This window comes from Perca flavescens, chromosome 19 (assembly GCF_004354835.1).
Source record: "Perca flavescens isolate YP-PL-M2 chromosome 19, PFLA_1.0, whole genome shotgun sequence".
In the NCBI taxonomy this organism is placed as follows: Eukaryota; Metazoa; Chordata; class Actinopteri; order Perciformes; family Percidae; genus Perca; species Perca flavescens.
In genome coordinates, this window is record NC_041349.1 from 22786267 (window position 1) to 22800630 (window position 14364).

General features: G+C 43.6%; 2 protein-coding genes across 3 annotated transcripts; one reads left to right on the forward strand and one right to left on the reverse strand.

The window, feature by feature from the left end:
- Positions 1 to 7113: 7113 nt before the first annotated feature.
- plin2 (perilipin 2) lies at positions 7114 to 11273 on the forward strand. Of its 2 annotated transcripts, none has more exons than XM_028564612.1 (8): positions 7114 to 7201; positions 7427 to 7473; positions 7759 to 7957; positions 8349 to 8431; positions 8681 to 8966; positions 9575 to 9753; positions 9984 to 10100; positions 10631 to 11273. In XM_028564612.1, the coding sequence occupies exons 2-8, from the start codon at positions 7444 to 7446 to the stop codon at positions 11072 to 11074; spliced, it is 1338 nt and encodes a 445-aa protein (XP_028420413.1). In that variant the 5' UTR covers positions 7114 to 7201; positions 7427 to 7443; the 3' UTR covers positions 11075 to 11273. The 2 variants fall into 2 exon arrangements, with proteins under 2 accessions (XP_028420413.1, XP_028420414.1); XM_028564613.1 differs by having other exon boundaries at positions 7762 to 7957.
- Positions 11274 to 11597: 324 nt separating this feature from the next.
- cdca9 (cell division cycle associated 9) lies at positions 11598 to 13716 on the reverse strand. The gene is made up of 10 exons (XM_028564614.1): positions 13533 to 13716; positions 13297 to 13428; positions 13150 to 13190; positions 13015 to 13066; positions 12836 to 12888; positions 12699 to 12760; positions 12534 to 12617; positions 12328 to 12409; positions 11938 to 12024; positions 11598 to 11794 (listed from the first exon to the last, which is right to left on the reverse strand). Exons 1-10 carry the CDS (start codon positions 13642 to 13644, stop codon positions 11750 to 11752), a joined length of 750 nt encoding a protein of 249 aa, XP_028420415.1. The 5' UTR covers positions 13645 to 13716; the 3' UTR covers positions 11598 to 11749.
- Between the last annotated feature and the right edge of the window lie 648 nt (positions 13717 to 14364).

Genomic DNA, 14364 nt, shown 5'->3' on the forward strand with positions numbered 1-14364 from the left:
ACAGCCACTCTCCCACTGTCTCTCTCTTTCTGTCTGCGCTCTTTCTTCATGCAGCGCCTCTTACTGTGTGTGATCCGGAGGTGTGACACTTTCCCAGTAGCCCACAGGTATCCGTTACCCAGCCGGGAGCCTTGGCACACTGCCCACTGCCCTACCTGTCTCGGAGGGCACAATAGAGGGATGCCGTGTCAGGATCTCCTCCCGGCCCGGCCAGACTCTGTAACCCCTGCTGCCACCTGCACACCAGCGGGCCCCTTGGGAAACAGGAGGGCAGAGCATCCAGGACTGATCTTTTTTTTATTTCTTTTTTTATCTTGACTCTCTGTAGAATGAGAAACTTGGATCACATCATTACCGCCTCTGTCCTGTTCTCCTGGATGCATGTTGCTTCATTGCTTTACTTAAACCAATGCATTCCTAATTGTGCATGGTCATTCGAACCAAATAAAAAACCTTTAAAAAAATGTGTATGATATACAATATCTATGACTAGACTGGCCACAATTCTTGACCTGAAAACCAAAAATGTATCACAAGAGGTGACAAATAATGGAAAGATTTGGAGAAGACAAAGGCTATAGTGCCAACTGCTTCTGATGAGTGAGAACTTTCTCTACTTTGGTGTCATCTAGTGGCCTAAATCTGCAAATACAAGAAAGTACGCTCAGTCAGACTACATCAGCAATGGGCACAGAACGATGACTGGTTTGGCGATCAGGTAACCAGTGATACTGTCATAACTGTACATTGTTATTTAATTTACTGTATTTGAATTATTATATATGATCTTAAAGTCAGTTGCATTTATCAGCACTGAACTGGGTCCTTTAATTTCAATAAAATGACTATTGCTAATAGGCGATGTCTTCTAATATATGGAGAATAAGGGAAAAGCTAGAACTAGCATGCAATCCAAAAGCTCAGTTAAATAGATGGAATAATTAGATTTGAATACATTTCAGTCTCTGTTTTCATGTAAAAGGAGTAGCAGCATATTCATTTTCAGTCTTACTTCATTCATAGACACTTGGCATCCTGCACACAAAATGGTTTGTGATTGTGTATAAATGTGAACAAAGAATGAATTCCAACGTCGAATGATTCTATTGCGAAAGGATCTTCCCTGAGAGCAGACTCAAAGTGTAGCTGTGGTCTGATTTTTTTTAACCTTTTCACTTTCTCTGATAGACTGCAAGATTGTCAGGTGATTTCAAACAAGGCAAGTTAGGACACTGAACCAAAATGACCCTGACTATGTCACTTTAAATTGTATTTACACAAGGTGGTGGATCAGAGTACCGCTCAGCCACGTGCATGGACATATTTCTTAACTAAACTGTAGTGGTTTCATTTAGTTGTGCTGTTCAAAAAGTATATGATAACATCTGAACTTTGACATTACAAATATATATATATAATGTGGCACAGGTTGGAAGTAGCTTCAATAAGGGGCTTGTGATGGTGGAATCAAATTATACTATCTTCTCGTGAACTGGGACTAGTCTTTTTCCATGAATGTGTACAAGTAACCCTAATGTGTGAACGTAATCTACCCCAAACTAGATTGGATAGGCTTAATCTGGGAATTTTGCTCAAACAATTAACATTAGATTTCTTCAAACCATTGAAGCAGAATCCAAGTGCTCTATAGAATGGTCGATTTAGGAGACAATGGAGTCCTGGGCACAGACATGCTAAATGCCCCACCATATTTCCTTCATAGGAGCAAGACACAGACTTGGCGGTTCTTTGGCCCCTTTGTTGTAATTTTGTGTCTCTTTGTGGTAATTTTGTCTCTCTTTGTAGGTGTTTTGTGTCTATTTGTGGTTGTTTTGCAATTTGCAGGTAAAGGCCAGGGAGGCCCCTGACACTGTGAGGATAGGCCTGATCAGTAATCCATCCAAGCTCTAAAGAGAGTGATTTTTCTATAAAACTTCTTTTAATCAGTTTGAAACTGATTTCAAACACTAAAAAAAATCCATCCATCCATCCATCTTCATCCGCTTATCCGGTATCGGGTCGCGGGGGGAGCAGCTCCAGCAGGGGACCCCAAACTTCCCTTTCCCGAGCAACATTAACCAGCTCCGATTGGGGGATCCCGAGGCGTTCCCAGGCCAGCTTGGAGATATAATCCCTCCACCTAGTCCTGGGTCTTCCCCGAGGCCTCCTCCCAGCTGGATGTGCCTGGAACACCTCCTTAGGGAGGCACCCAGGGAGCACCCTTACCAGATGCCCGAACCACCACAACTGGCTCCTTTCGACGCGAAGGAGCAGCGGCTCTACTCCGAGCTCCTCACGGATGACTGAGCTTCTCACCCTATCTCTAAGGGAGACGCCACCCACCCTCCTGAAGAAACCCATTTTGTCCGCTTGTACCCTGGATCTCGTTCTTTCGGTCATGACCCAGCCTTCATGACCATAGGTGAGGGTAGGAACGAAAACTGAGCGGTAGATCGAGAGCTTTGCCTTCTGGCTCAGCTCTCTTTTCGTCACAACGGTACGATAAATTGAATGTAATACCGCACCCGCTGCGCCGATTCTCCGACCAATCTCCCGCTCCATTGTCCCCTCACTCGCGAACAAAACCCCAAGGTACTTGAACTCCTTCACTTGGGGTAAGGACTCATTCCCTACCTGGAGTAGGCACTCCATCGGTTTCCTGCTGAGAACCATGGCCTCAGATTTAGAGGTGCTGATCCTCATCCCAACCGCTTCACACTCGGCTGCAAACCGATCCAGTGAGTGCTGAAGGTCACAGGCCGATGATGCCATCAGGACCACATCATCTGCAAAGAGCAGCGATGAGATCCCCAGCCCACCAAACTGCAACCCCTCTCCACCCCGACTACGCCTTGATATCCTGTCCATAAATGTTACAAACAGGATTGGTGACAAAGCGCAGCCCTGGCAGAGGCCAACCCTCACCTGAAACGAGTCCGACTTACTGCCGAGAACCCGGACACAGCTCTCGCTTTGGTTGTACAGAGATTGGATGGCCCTAAGAAGAGACCCCCTCACCCCATATTCCCGCAGCACCTCCCACAGTATCTCCCGGGGGACCCGGTCATACGCCTTTTCCAGATCCACAAAACACATGTAGACCGGTTGGGCATACTCCCAGGCTCCCTCCAGGATCCTTGCGAGAGTGAAGATCTGGTCCGTTGTTCCACGACCAGGACGGAATCCGCATTGTTCCTCCTCAACCCAAGGTTCGACTATTGGCCGAACCCTCCTTTCCAGCACCTTGGAGTAGACTTTACCAGGGAGGCTGAGAAGTGTGATACCCCTGTAATTGGCACACACCCTCTGGTCCCCCTTTTTAAGGGGAACCACCACCCCGGTCTGCCACTCCTTTGGCACCGTCCCAGACTTCCACGCAATGTTGAAGAGGCGTGTCAACCAGGACAGCCCCTCCACACCCAGAGCCTTGAGCATTTCTGGACGGATCTCATCAATCCCTGGGGCTTTGCCACTGTGTTGTGAGTTGAAAGTCTGTCGGACATGGGCCTCCTCCAGACGTTCCCAATTTACCCGCACTACCCGTTTGGGCTTACCAGGTCTGTCCAGAGTCTTCCCCCACCCCCTGACCCAACTCACCACCAGATGGTGATCAGTTGACAGCTCTGCCCCTCTCTTCACCCGAGTGTCCAAAACACACGGCCTCAGATCAGATGAAACGATTATAAAATCGATCATTGACCTTTGGCCTAGGGTGCTCTGGTACCAAGTACACTTATGAGCATCCTTATGTTCGAACATGGTGTTTGTTATAAACAATCCATGACTAGCACAGAAGTCCAACAACAAACAACCACTCTGGTTTAGATCAGGGAGGCCGTTCCTCCCAATCACGCCTCTCCAGGTGTCTCCATCATTGCCCACGTGCGCGTTGAAGTCCCACAGCAGAACAATGGAGTCCCCCACTGGAGCCCCATGCAGGACTCCAGTCAAGGTCTCCAAGAAGGCTGAATACTCCGAACTCCTGTTTGGTGCATATGCACAAACAACAGTCAGAGTTTTCCCCCCCCACAACCCGCAGGCGTAGGGAGGCGACCCTCTTGTCCACCGGGGTAAACTCCAACGTAGCGACTAAAAAAAATGTTTTTTTTTAAACACAATATGTTCCTCTCTCCCGGTTTAAACAATGTTGACCCTTGGGTGCTTGGGTGGCCTAGTGGTAGAGCGAGTGCCCATATGTAGAGGTTCAGTCCTCGTGCAGAGGTTCGGTTCTGATCTGCGCAGTTTCCGGCACGTCATTCCCCTTCTCCCTCCCCTTTCATGTCTAAGCTGTCCCTAGTAGAGGCCTAAATGCCAAAAAGATCATCTTAACCTTCACCTAACTGGCCCACCTGCTTCTCTTCATAATTGTTAGATTAATAATACATAAAGTAGAGGGAGGCAGGCCAGCCAAGCCCGATCCGGCAGGGGGAGAGTTCTAAGCCCGAAAAAGCTACCTCTCCTCATGACCTGTCTCTCTTAGTTACGCTGTTATAGTTACGCTGTTATAGTTCTAGACTGCCGGGGGACTTCCTTCCTTCCTTTGACACACTGAGCTGCTCTCTCCTCTCCCTTTCTATTACTATTACTATTACTATTTGTGTGTATCCCGTCCCAGAAATGCTTGTTACTAATCCTAGCTTCTGGGGAGTTTACTTCCCGGAGTCCTTATGTTTTTTCCCCCAGCGTATTTCCTTGGAGAACGTTGGCACCAAGATCCTGGTTCCAGCTGTCACCGTGGTCCTGCTGAACTCCCTGCTGAGCTCAGCGGTGCCCTGCAATGTTATGCTGCTTCCTGCTGAACCCTGCAGCTCCCCGCTACATCCAGTCACTGTTCCGTTATTAATGTGACTATTATTGCCACTGTTCATCACACCCCCAACCGGCCCGTCAGACACCGCCTACCAAGAGCCTGGGTCTGTCCGAGGTTTCTTCCCAAGAGGGAGTTTTTCCTCGCCACTGTCGCACTGCTTGCTCTTGAGGGAATTACTGGAATTGTTGGAATTGTTGGGGCTTTGTAAATTATAGAGTGTGGTCTAGACCTATTCTATCTGTAAAGTGTGTCAAGATAACCTATGTTATGATTTGATACTATAAATAAAATTGAATTGAATAAAAAAAAAAAATCATGTTGACTAATAACTGTAAACCAAATATTATACCCCTGAAAACCCAGTAGAAGTATTACAGATTTCAACATGCAATCCTGATGAGTCATACTTTTTGATGACCTGGTTGTACTTTGCTTGCCATCACGTCACATAAAGGCAGATCAAGGCAATTAAAAAATAAGACGTGTACAATAAACTATGAGCAGATCAATGTCCAGGACAATGTGGTATCTGTGTGTGTGTGTGTGTGTGTGTGTGTGTGTGTGTGTGCACGAGCGTTGGACTGGGGGGAAAAAGGGGACTGAGTACCCTGGGCCCTCATGTGAGGAGGGCCCAAAAAGATGCTACAATGAATAGCTGTGGATGTGGGGAGAGGCCCATAGAAAATGCCTTTCTACAGGGCCCAGAATTTTGAGCTACACCTGTGTGTGTGTGTGTGTGTGTGTGTGTGTGTGCGTGCGTGCGTGCGTGCGTGCGTGTGTGTGTGTGGAGTTAGAGGCCTTGATCCTTTATATTACAGTGGGTTGTATGAATCACAACTAATTAAACATCTTCTTCTGAGGATTTCCTTTCGACAGAATCTTATTAAAAATAAGAGTCTCTGGTTTACTGCAGCCAACATTTTCATATGGGGTCTATTTGACTTATATACAAAGGCTGATAAATCTACAGGATCCAGGACTTCAATGTGTTACACAACTGCAGAATCTGAGCTAAGCCCATGTTTCCTCATCTGGCTTCCAAATGTGTAGTATAAAAGAGAATGCCTTAACACTTAATATACATTTTAAATAAGGCACAAATTCTTTGCAGAAAAGATCACTGACACATCGGAAAAAATATTGAAGCGCTCTCAAATTTGAAACAGAGTCACGCATCTGGCTCTGATGAGCAACTGGCAAACAGACCTGTTCCTCTGTGGGTACACCACTGACGTAAGGTACTATTCAGGCCATTAAGTTAAGTAATCAGAAATGTATTAAAGGAGGTGTTAGGTTGGTCATGGTTAAGGGGATCATTTCTGACTTGCCCCCTGTAACTCCTAACTCTGTCTTTTCAGATACACCTTAGAGTTCTGGGGGGGGCGGGCATGCTGCGGGGCGATTGGTGGACGGGGAAACTTCACTGCTTCATTCATACTAGAGATGTTCTGATACCAGTATCGGTATCGGCTCCGATACTGTCTAAAACGCTGGTATCTGTATCGGGAAGTACTGGAGTTTATGTACTGATCCGATACCACGTAATAAAGCCCTGAAGAAACTCTACGTTAAAGTAGTTTTTTTATGTTCTTTTTCCGTTATAACTGACTGTCAAACTGGAGAATAAAAGAAAGTTCTGTGGCATTCATTGTTTGTATTTGTTCATGTTTCACAAAGAGTTTAACCTGAGCCAGATCGACAACAAGGGATAGTAGTATATACAGTTGTTAAAACATAATAAAATATATGACACACTGGTATCGGATCGGTACTCGGTATCGACCGATACGCAAGTTCAGGTATCGGAATCGGTATCGGGAAGCAAAAATGGTATCGGGCCATCTCTACTTCATACCACTTTCTTTTATTTGCATCCTATTTTCACCCCAACCCACCACACTTTACAAAGTGCTGCCCTCCCTTTGCGTTCTTTTGCTGTGCTGTTTGCCACCTTTATCTTTCTTCTCTTTCTCTCTCTCTCTCTCTCTCAAGATTTCTTGCAATCATTCCCATAATGGCATGACAGCAAGTATACGGCTACTAAGTTCAGCATTGTCCTCAACTAAACATTCAATATGTGGTAAAAAAAACAACCAAAAAAACCCAATTGCTGTGTTTAATCAAAAACATAAGTTTACTAAAATAGCCTACTATGTTAAGAAATCAGACTGCTGTTATGTGTCATAACTTGTTGACGAGACGGCTGGTCTGAGGAATTCCCCCGCTAAACTTTTACCCGTTTCACCTTTACCCTAGAAACAATTACCGTCGCTTACGTCAAAGTGTTGCGCTACATCTCGCGATAATGATAGAATATAAATACAGCTGCTGTCCCCCTCACACGTCGTATCGGTCAGCTCACTTACAGTTCGGATACGCTTGCAACTATCGGTGAGTCTTTACCTGTATCTCTTTAAAGTTACTTTGTAAACGGCGTTATAGTCAAGTTGTTTTTGTAACACATTTACGGGACCTTTTTATGATGCTATGAGGACAGACAATACGGAAGTAGACCTATTTTTTGTTAAATCCTCGTGTGGGTTTATCGAGAAAAAGTTGCCATGTTTGTGTTCATGGAAATAGAGACGTTACATGTTTTGTCTTGTCTTTCTATAGGTTTTGTTTCAGCAGACATGGCAGCAGCTGCAGTGATCTCTAATCAGGTGAGTTAAGTAGCACTCCGATCCAACTATTTAGCTAATATTTGTTGGAATGTGATATTTTAAAAGACAAACTACTAGGCTATAGAAAGTAATTATACCCAGTCAGAATTAAGAGAACGTGTTTTACCCTTTTACTTTTAAATGTTTGGCTCAAAAGTCCACACAATATTACGTGTCTCTATTATTTCTCTAATGTTATTTAAAAACGAATTGGAATAGCAACAGTCCTTATTTAACGGCACAGTCACGTAAATCTGAAAGTATTCTATACTCTTTATTTCCTAGCAGAATGTGGTGGAGAGGGTGACCAACCTTCCTCTGGTGAGCTCCACCTACGGCTTGGTGTCCAGCATGTACTCCACCACCAAGGACCACCACCCTTACATCAGGACCGTGTGTGAGGCGGCGGAGCAGGGAGTCCGGAGCATCACCTCTGTGGCCCTCACCACTGCCTCACCCATCATTGGCAAGCTGGAGCCTCAGAGTAAGGACCCTTGAGCGTGAGGTTTTTAGATATGCTGCTAAATCCGTCTGTAGACGTGACCTCAAAGTTGATAGGATGTCAAAACAATATCCAGTGACGTCGACGTGTGAGGGTAATTACTGTATGTGCTGACCAGCTGAGTCACACAGAGCTCAAAACAGGAATTTCATGTCATGCTGCTGGTCCTTACTCATCTTGATCTTTCACCTACTTTTCACGTTGAATCATAATAACCCTAATTTGAGCCACAAAAAAAGTTTGATGTACAATTATCTCACTCAAAGGAACATTTAATCACCTTTCTCCCTAATATTTTCTGATCTAATCTTTGTTTCAGCTTGCATTATAACAGCTAATTTATTTTATTTTTTATTTATTGTTGTGCCTATAGTTGCCATTGCCAATGACCTGGCCTGTAAAGGTTTGGACAGGATTGAGAATACCTTGCCAATTCTTAACCAGCCACCTGAACAGGTATGTACTGGATTAATGTCTAATAGCTAGCACAATCATATTCTGTCAAAGGGTCAGAGCAGTTATTCTCAAGCCAAATTGCACAATGCCGCAACAGACAGTTGATGTGTTAATCTCCTGAGGGTCTAGTCATCATGACCTATGTCCTGTCTTTCTCAACTTCTGTTTTCTCACCTACTTTAAAGTCCTACTTTGCCAGTCAGTTGTAAATGTATTTGCTCATGACTTTTTTCCCCTCCCCCTTCCTAGATTGTCTCCAGCGCCAAGGGTGTGGTAACCAACGCGAAAGATGCCGTGACAGGCAGAGTGTCCGGTGCCAAGGACACAGTCTCAGGCACTCTGAGCAGCGCTGTGGAAAAGACTCGGGGTGCGGTGCAGGATAGGATGTACAGGACCCAGGCTGTCGTCAGTTGGAGCGTCAGCACAGTGCTGGAAAGCAGAGTGGCCCAGCTGGTGAGCAGCGGAGTGGACACGGCCCTCAGCACCTCGGAGAGTCTGGTGGAGCAGTACCTGCCTCTGACAGAGGACGAGCTGGGTGAGTGGGGCCAAAAGTTACACCACCTACATCTTGTGTAACACGCAAAACACAGAAATCCCATTCATCACAGGACTCCATTTAACTGGTGTGGTGATCGGACCACAACTAACGATGCATCTTTTTAAAGAAATGCTTGCCGTTTTGGCTTCAAATGATGTTTAAATAACTAAAATAAAAATGGGAAAGGCCCGTGAGATTAGGCCTGTTTTTTGTAACAAGCTGTATCAAAGGTCAGTTAATAACAGGCGGCTGGAGTATGTTAATGATGGATTTTGTCCAGTTTCCAGGGAAAACAGGACTGATTATGCTCTTCTGAGAATCTAAATTTGCATCAGTGGCCAGTTTTCCTCCATCATTAAGAGTTGTTTAGAGAACTTTGGCGTGCAAGTGTATGACAAACAATCCACTATGATAGTTTAAATCTGTTTTTAAGGGATTAACTAGTGAATAACTACATTTGTCACAGAATTAAGGTCTCCAGCTACTTTAACATGCATAACTCTGCAGCAAGTATAGAAGCAAATCTCATAACAGAACTCAAGTAATCATACGTTGTTTGTCCTCATTTTTAACGTGACGTTTCATGTTTCCCTCCCTTGTGACAGAGCTGGAGGCAAAAACCGTGAAAGGCTTTGACAAGAACGAGCCGAGCTACTATGTCCGCCTGGGTTCTCTCTCCACCAAGCTCCGAAAGCGGGCGTACACCAGGGCCGTGACCAAAATCCAAGATGGCAAGCAGCGTAGCATGGAATTAATTTCTGAAGTGAACTCCACTGTTGACCTGGTGGGTCTCTTTAGTCAATATTAGTAGCAACTAACATAACTTTAGACCAGCTTTACAAGAAGGTTCCGGAACATGAATAGGGGACAAAACTAAACAACTGCATACTAGTAACGTAGAAAGAAACTGACATTTTCATTAACATTCTACCCTAAAGTGGCTTATAAAAAGCACATCATTCATTTTACCGGTTACAGACAGAAAACTTACATTTAAAATGTTTGTTTTTCTAGATTGAATATGGCAGGAAGAATATTGACGGGGCTAACCAGATGGTAAACAACAGGCTTAACTCCCTGTTGGCGTGGAAGTCCAGTGGTCCAAACCAGGAGAATGGTCACGAGGCAGAGGTAAGAAGGTGGACAACACAATGCATGTTGATGCAATGAAATAACTTGATCAATACGTCAAGGAAAGATGAATACGTGGGTTACAACTCGAGATGGTCCGATACCATTTTTTGTTTCCCGATTCCGATACCTGAACATGCGTATCGGCCGATACTGAGTACCGATCCGATACCAGTGTGTCACATATTTTATGTTTTAACAACTTTATACTACTATCCCTGTATGGATGTGATTTCTATCTTTGTTGTCGGTCTGGCTCAGGTTAAACTCTTTGTGAAACATGAACACAAACAGAACTTTCTTTTATTCTCCAGTTTGACAGTCAGTTAACGGAAAAAGAACAAACTATAACGTAGATTTTCTTTAGGCCTTTATTACATGGTATCGGATCAGTGCATAAACTCCAGTACTTCCCGATACCAGCGTTTAAGGCAGTATCGGACCATCTCTAGTTACAACACACGTTTCTTTGTACTGGAAGTTTGTCGGGTTATTTCTATTTTTTTTTTTTCCCCATCTCCTCCTGTTAGGTTATCGAATCTCGCACCTTGACCCTGGCCCATTCCCTCACCCAGCAGCTCCAGACCACGTGTCTGGTCCTCGCCTCCAGCCTGCACGGCCTCCCCAACCACATCCAGCAGGAGGTGTTCTCCCTCAGCCGATCTGCCGCACAGATCTACAGCAGTTTCAACAAAGCCATGGCCCTGGGAGATCTGCCAGACAGTGTGCTGAGCAGCAGCAAAGTCCAACTGGGCAAAATTAAAAATTCCCTCGACAACGTCATGGATTACCTGGTCAATAACACGCCGCTCAACTGGCTGGTAGGGCCTTTCTACCCGCGGATGGAGCCGACTGGCGCACCGGCTTCTGCTGCCTGCAGCACGCAAGCTACGTCCTCCAGCTCTCCCTCCACCCAGTCACACCGAGAGGAGCCCATGGAAGTAGAGATGAAGTCACTACATTCCCAGCAGTAAAAGTGATCCATCACAGCTTAATGTTAAAGTTTTTAAGTAATGCACTCTGCTTTGTCAAAGATTTGACTATAAAGTCTCTATTGTAGTTCCATGTCAGTCATGCCGTTTTATAATCTGATGAGTTATTCTTGCCGAAATCACTTTTGTTAGCCAGGCAAAGCCTAGTCCTGTACTTTCTACATAAACTACTGGAATTTAAGTTTGTGTTTACTGTCTTCCCCCACACACACTTTACAAACTGAATTTGCTTTAGTTTCTCTGAAAGTAACAGCTTTAAAAGTAATGACAGTTTACTAAAAAAATCTAAGTCATAAGACCTTAATGGTGTGGTACTCTTGAAGAGCAGACAATCTTGTCCAGTAGGATACAATGTATACCTGTGCTATGCCACAGGTAACAGATTTTACTGAATTCCATAACTATTACATTAGTAATGTTACAGGGACAAATTGTAATACAATGTCAATTCAATCCATTTTTAAGATGTGATTGGTATGTTATTTTATAGACTAGAAGCAATAAGTAAAATACAAATAAGCTTTATTATATATTTTTTAAACCTGGACAGCCAAAGCACAACTTTATAAAAAATATTCAACTTCTGTGAAATTCATTTCAAAATATATAAACAGTTTTCAATCCAAACGTAGCATCGTGGTCACAGTGGCTCTTTACTCATTGATTGCAGCGACTTCGGCTTGCTAGATAGTCCATCAGCCTCTGGAAATCCAAAAAGCAAATTGTACATTAAAAAAATAATGTTTAAATATATTTTAAAAAAGCTTTTGCCAAGTCCCTTGTTCTGAAAATGAGATGAATACACAAAAGTCAGTTTATGAAAAAACAAAAAAACTTTGTATTACCTTGAGCTTCTGCATCTGGCACATTGCCACATCATCCAGCAGGTCCAAGTTAATTTCATCCTTTGTCTCTTCAGAAAAAGACACAGTCTAGGAAGGAAGAGAACCATAAGTAGAACACATACACGTTCAGGGAAATCTGTTTTTTTTAAACCCTTTAATCTAAATATTAGCCATAAGACTTTTAAATCTACAAAACTTTAATTTTGCAGTGGGGAAACAGTGTCCTTGGGTCTGGAAGTGGTTCACCGTTTATTCAAATGCCTATTTTTTTTAAAAATTCCCTTGCTTTATTAAAATGAAACATTGCTTAAGCGCTGGGGCCAAGTGACAAGGATAAAACTATAGAAATAAAAATCATTCTAGGTCTATGGATTCTATGTCTACCAGTACCTGTCCCTGTGCTGTGGTAACCGTGACGTGTGCAGCAGAGCCTGCCATTGAACAGTGCAGATCACCAGCAGAGACGACAGACCTGGGACAGCACAATATTCACACATCAATAGTTAAATATGCTCGTACAAGTACAATTCTTCAAAAATAACCATCCTTATGCACCTATCATAGACAGTTTTGTTTTGCTGGAGGGAGTAACCGACCTGAGTTTAGGTTTGGTCGGTACGATCTGGTCATTGGCCTTGGTCAAGCGGCCCCGAGTTCTTTTGCCAGTGAGTAAGGGCCCCCTGTAGCAAATAAGTGCAATGTTAAGGCCTCCATACTAAATACATTTACCACATGGATTACAACAGCACTTCCAATCTTACCCGAGATTTCCAGTGCTGTTACTACTACCTAATGTTCTGGTCGATTTTGTCCCCTTTCCTCCCTAAAAATTAAACCAAAAAAAAATCCATAAACTGATAACCTTTGATTGGGCAAACATTAACTGAGATATACTTACCTTAGTGGTCTTGGATGAGGACTTCTGGGCTGGTTTAGAATCAGTTGATTTTACTTCAAAATAAAAAAGGAGATTTATCACAAAATAATTTCAAACAATGAAGTGCCATGCATGCATTTAAAACTGATTTTCATGGTCAAGATAAAATGCAGGCTACTATCACGGTTTAATAAGTTCACCTCTTTTACTGCGTGCCCTCGCGAGGGGCTGCTGCATCTCCAGGGACTCATTCTGCGAAAAGGTGAGAAGGACGCCCGTTATTATAGAAGCACCTCTGGGTGGCAGCAGTTAGGACTTCAGACAAAAGGACTCACCTTCATGGCAATGGACACGTCACTTGCTGAGATTTCCTCCTCTAACAGAGCGGACAGACCGGGTGATGAGAAATGAACACTATGAGAAGGTCAGACATCCTTGGACGAGTCCGTCATTTTAACTTGTCTAAAAAGAGGAGGACTCACCTCTTATCAAATCCCCTATTAACGTGCTCTGAAGTGAAGGAAGCATCTTCATCAGTTCCACTTTGAAGACTTTGTCCACGGTTGACAGCATGTTTTCCAGTTTGGCTTCTAGCTCGTTCATACGCTCTTGTGCTGTCAGGGAAACAAAGTCCGCCATTTATTTATTTTAGGACCAACTGGTCCAGATAGAGCACGGGGAACGGAACCTGACATTTGACCTGCAGTTACTATCAAACCTTCTTTCTCAAACTGTTGAATGAAGAGAGCCAGTCTGCACCGTCGCATCTCCCAGTCCAGTTGTTCTTTATCGTGGGCTTTTCCGGCGTTTCTCGTCCGCCTCGGTGGCATCTTGTCCACTCAAAGTCCGCAGCGGGGTGCAAAAACGACTCCGGGTCCCTTCCAACCTTTAAATGCTACCAAACCGCACCTGCGACCATTTAACGTTCAATTAAGATACGTGCAATGCATGCGCGATGAGATTCCCCCCCCCAAGTGCTACGTTGCTTGGCGGAAGGATCTAGCTCTTTATATGTTAACATAAGATATAAACATCTGTCAAATATTAGCTACAAGGTACTTTGAGATAAAGGTTTTACGTACAAACTATAGAATATAGTCAGTTATGTAAAAATATATAGGCCTAGGATCCATTAATTTGATTATTCATCAAATTGTTGTTAAACACATATGCCTAATGTGTATCAAATTATCTTATTTCTTCTTTCTGAATTGTCTGACAAGTCATTATAAAATGTTACTAATTAGAACTGATTATTTGCTGATAGTTTGTGAGTTTATGTCAACCATATAAAATAATATATAAACATAATGGATGTCATATATTGCACATATGCTACATGATTCATCTTCACTATCTTAATGAGGCACATATGACACACAATAGGTAAGGCCAATATCAGCAGGACCGGATTATTCACTATTCACTATTATTCACTAATTAATTTGTTCATTAGAATATGGCTATGTATAGGTGTAATTACAGTATGTACATTTGTAAAAATAGAACAGTATGGGTGGGAACAGTGAGATGAACTGGTAATTTCCCAC